This window comes from Fopius arisanus, unplaced genomic scaffold (assembly GCF_000806365.1).
Source record: "Fopius arisanus strain USDA-PBARC FA_bdor unplaced genomic scaffold, ASM80636v1 scaffold00191, whole genome shotgun sequence".
Lineage (NCBI taxonomy): Eukaryota > Metazoa > Arthropoda > Insecta > Hymenoptera > Braconidae > Fopius > Fopius arisanus.
The window spans coordinates 48,360-53,310 of NW_011887930.1; the positions used below are offsets into that span (position 1 = coordinate 48,360).

Below are 4,951 nucleotides of genomic sequence, written 5' to 3' on the forward strand. Positions count from 1 at the left end.
GAATCAAAGAAGAAAAAAAAAATGCACCGCCAACAGAACGTCTGAAAATTGTTACAACTACGATTGTCAGCTATGACATATTAGATATTAGACATCAGAAATGAGATATTAGGAATCAAATACTAGATATTAGATATCAGATATCATATGGCGGATATTCAATGTCAGATATCACATGGTGCATATCCCCCCCCCCGCATTCTGGGCCAAATGGAGCCGAACATTACCAACGTGGGGGCCGATACAGAAGATTCCCCCAATTACCGACCGAGGGCCTAGCAGATTCCAGCAATGCCCTCCCCCGCAACCTCACCCGCCCGCCGCCGCCCTGCACCCCCCCACAGATCCCTATGTCCAGAACCGGTATAGTCTATCTGCTTGTTGAGATAAAAATGTGGAAGAGCAAGCATCCGCGGTCCACTTCTGGCTGATTCAAAATCACATAAGATTATTTTACAAATTTAAACATTCTTCATAGTTACCATCCAATTTGATATGGGAATAATTGGATGGTTTTCGGGTTCACATCAAGCTGGTCGGTGTGCAATAGCTCATCTCTACGAAGGTCCCTAGACCTCATCGTCAGGGCAACTCTGTAAACAAATTAAGTCTTTTTTTATTTCTAAAAAAAATGTATATGAAACATTTCACTAAATATGGCAAGGGTATTCTTCGAATACTTGTCCCCAAACATCGAGAATAAATTAAAATTGTCTGAAAAAATTATTAGGTTGAAGGAAATGAGTGAGAAACTGGCTCAGTTACTTGTAGATTGTGTACGTGTATTTTGAATATAATCGAATCAATTGTAACATGTAGTTAGCATGTACTCAACAACATATAGTGTAGATTTTGAATCTTCAGTCCATGACGATATTTTCGGCATCGATAAGTGACTGCGAAAGTATGCCATGCTTCAACTCTGAAGTTTTGTTATGCAATTGAGGGAAAAAAAACCGTAATTTTTTAAAAATTTGCACGTAAAATTATTTTGAAATTCTTGTAACTATAGAATCTTGGGAACATAATGAAATGGAATAAAAAAATTTGAGTCCAAAATGATCTATCACGCGGTGCGACATTGAATGTAGTATTAGAAAGAATAAAAAAAAAGTCGGAAGTCATGTTGCCATACAATATTTGGCTGAATGAACAGTATTACGAACGCATTGTGCTTCAAATAAAAAAAAAAGCGTCAGTTCCATACGAAAATATTAATAGGAGGGTATTACCTTCGGGATTTGAACCGCAATTAAATCATTTGTTTTGGACAGATTTATTCTTGCTGATAGACTTGGTAATATTCGAGTTGTTAGATTCGAACAGTTTCTTTCGTCATCATGAATCTCGCCAAAGCTTGTCGACGAAAACTATAAAACCGAAAAATTAAAAACAAATTGAGAAACCATGTAGAACCATATGATGTTTAGCACTTCAGTGCCTTCAATCAGGTTTAGCCAGTTTTTTTTACAAATATTTGAGCCTTAAAAGAAAGATAAACATTTTCATCGGACTTCAGGCTTCCTTTAGCTACCAAAAACGGTAGTGACAAAAAAATAGAAGATAAAAAACGTCATCTGGCAATCTCATTTAATGTTATAAGGGATATGTAGCGGCTGTGTTAGAAAATATATCTTTTGCTTGCACACGAAGTCCAAACTTTTTGAAACTACTGAATATATTTTTTTGACAAGAATATTACATCTCAAAACAGTCACTAATGGTGACTCCGAGGATTTTCGAGGAAACTTCTTTGGTTACATTGAACGTACGATTCGTTAGTATCCATATATTATAAAGAAAATTCTCATAAGATATTATAAGACTTTAAGGTCTTCTTCTAAATTCATTCATCTTACTCAGAGAAGACGGTATTCACCAGAAACTAAATGCCATCTCGTTATTGAATGGGAACAACATGCATGTAATATTATACCTTCACATATCCATCGACTGCCATCCTCATCAGTCCTAACACTAGTTTAACACTTCACAAATGTTGAACGAGACTCACATAAAATAACATTACCGAGGGTGACCACGAGGGTGATGTAGATTTTTGAGTGAAGAATCATCATCATTAGGATCAATGAGCACAGGTGTTATCGAGCTCTCGAGAGAAGCATAAGCAGGGAGCATGATTGTCGAGAGGAGCACGAACTTATGTAGACATCCTATTGAAAAAAATTGAATACCGCTGATAATTATAAAATCTCTTTGAATGCAATGTAGGAAAGAAATTTATAAAATTAAAATTTACCCTTTCTCCGTTGTTACAAGTTTAGGTTGACTTCAGTTAATGAATTGGCTGTTGAATGCATAATAAAACTAAGCTCAAAAGTGTTTCTTATTCCATTCTGCCTTATCTCGCAAGCATCTACAGAGGGAGATGGTCTAGGAAATAGCTACAAGATTACTTAAGAGAAATCAAATTTTTTATAATGAAATGTTTGTTGGAGTTTGCTTTCAGCAGAAACGATTATCAGATGATTTATGACATTAGGCAGAAATTCAGGTTAAAGGATGTCAGAAATTAATACTAGAACTTGTTGACGTAAATAACTAGAGTTTTTTTTCAGAATTCATATGATATTATACAAAAAAAAGGCCTTCCGACATTTTTCACAGATATATCGAAGATATAAACGCAATAAGAAAAAAATTCTACCCAAATAACTACCGATGGGGCTGAGCAATCATCTAATTATTACAACAGAAATACTTCTCCCATGAGTAGAGTTATGCAAAATAAGAAGAGCTCTAATTTAGATTGCTCTGGAAGCTTCCAATCAATGACTTCAAGTCTCTTTCTTAACCTCCTCTCCAAGTACTTGATCCAGGAAAAAAAAATCTCTGCAATGGCTTAGAGAGATCAGAAATGGGCGACTTCTATTCTCTTCATCAACTAATTGATCCAAGTCCAATTTCGCCAGCCCCATAATATTATTAACAAGAGATTTAACTAGGAAAGTGGGTACCTTACTTCTGTGCTTCAGTCTTCATAGCTGGTTATCGATGAAAATGCTCATATTGATGGCATCAGTACTTTTACTCAAAACTCTTCTCACCATGTTTCCAATCAAACTGTCAGTCAAGATGCTACGTCATTCCTTCAGCTAACATGTGACCCAATGGATAATAATGGAGAAATGCATCTCTCTGCAACTAGTTCTTTGATGTTTTTTTTTCTTGGCCATTGTTGCATTTTCATTATCCCAATCGTCATATGAGAGTAAAAATAGTCTGCTGGAAAATGAATCACAAAACGGCTATTCAATCACACCTGGAGTACAAAAGATATTTGACATATTGCATGAGAATAATTTTTTATTGGAGCTTGTATAATGACAGTAATTTATGATACTAGGCGATAAAAGTATTATTTGGTGAATGTGGTTTGATAACCCAAGTCGAAGGCGAGAATTATCATCGACTTCGGCGAATAATACTTATATTGCCGTGTGACATACATTTTATCTCATTTTGCCCAAAAAACGAGAACTAACCGAGCAAAGTGAGGTTAGGACTATTGGGCCTAATGACATAAAAAATTACCTCAAACGATAATTCAGAATGTATATTATTTAAAAAAAAACACTTACCAGTAACTTAATCACCAAAGATTTCAATTTACTTATTCAGTAAGTATTTTATTATCCCGTGTCACTTTTTAGGTAATCAAAAGATTTCATGCACCTTGTTTTGCCCAATGTTATTGTATAATGTTGCAGAATTTTGAGTCCGATCCCTTATTGTAATTCGTGAATTCGAAAAACCGATTCAATCATCAGTAGGCGCAATCTTTGATTATCTTGAGAAATACAAACGCCAAAGTGATTTTTGATAATGCCAAATCCTTGTCGCAATACTGTTGCACCTATATACGAGCTCGAAAAGCAAATAGCCACAAAAGGGACTTACGAATGATTAGCATAACCAATATTGTAAAAAGGGGAAAATTCGCTCTTAAACGATAAAAAACTGATATTTACATTCTACAAACGATTTGCCATTAATAGTAAGAAGACAAAATTGAGATACTCTATTAGTCTTAACCTTTGTCGGCTAATATACTACAGAGGGGGAGGGGGGAGCCTATGTCAAATGGTACTGAGAAAAATATATTATTCATAAAAAAATATGCACTCTTAAACGATAATAATTACAGACTCGGATTCTACAAACGATTTAGAATCGAATAAAAAAAAAACTCGAAATAATTAATTTTTCAAATTTTGTCGGCTAATTTCACGGGTTATTTTGATTAATGAATTAAAAAAGAATAATCAACTCTTAAACGTTAAAAACGGGTGTACAATAACCTGCTAAGGGATTACAAACGATTCTATAAGTTTTTTTGTTCAAAAATAGTTTTTTTGCGGCTAATAGGATACTGCTGTTTTGAGTACCGCATTTCGTACAGGCTTGGAGCGGTACGACGTACGCATAGGATACTAGTATCATACTCGTATGAGCGTACGTCGCCATCTCGCGGTAGTACGGTGCAGGTACGATACCAGTACGGCTGTACTCCAGAAAACACTGTTGTGTAGAGTACCTAGTGATATAATTCCCGCAAATAATTATCCTTAGTGAAGCATTCCCGCGGGAATGATTCAAATCACCGCCCAAAATGTCGCGCAAACCCTTCGAACTCTGTAGATAATAGAATTAAGAATTAGAATTAATTGAGAACTAAGTTAAATTAACACAACCCATGGGAACAAATCAAGTAAACTAAAGATGATCAGAATAGGCAGCGTAATAAAAAGCTATTGCCCTTAAATATCCGGACTCTGGGACAAAGGTGGGCGCTACGCATTGCCAACTCAATTTTCCCTCTTCGAAATATTTTTCCCTTCTAAAAACCCCATCATAAAAATCTTTCTCTGATCATTTGCACGTTCTTCGAAATGCTTGCATTTTCCTCTACCTTTTCCTTTCTGCCCGA

At 35.5% G+C, this 4,951-nt stretch overlaps 1 protein-coding gene across 1 annotated transcript in view; it reads right to left on the minus strand.

Moving 5' to 3' along the window:
* The window catches only part of LOC105272486 (uncharacterized), a 46,149-nt gene extending 43,839 nt beyond the window's left edge, over positions 1–2,310 (minus strand). The window contains exons 1-4 of the mRNA XM_011314639.1: positions 2,261–2,310; positions 2,015–2,174; positions 1,233–1,370; positions 483–593 (exon numbers count right to left, since the gene is read on the minus strand). Of these exons, the coding sequence (XP_011312941.1) occupies positions 483–485 (3 nt within the window). The 5' untranslated portion in view covers positions 486–593; positions 1,233–1,370; positions 2,015–2,174; positions 2,261–2,310. The remainder of the gene's footprint in view (positions 1–482; positions 594–1,232; positions 1,371–2,014; positions 2,175–2,260) is intronic.
* Positions 2,311–4,951: the final 2,641 nt, after the last annotated feature.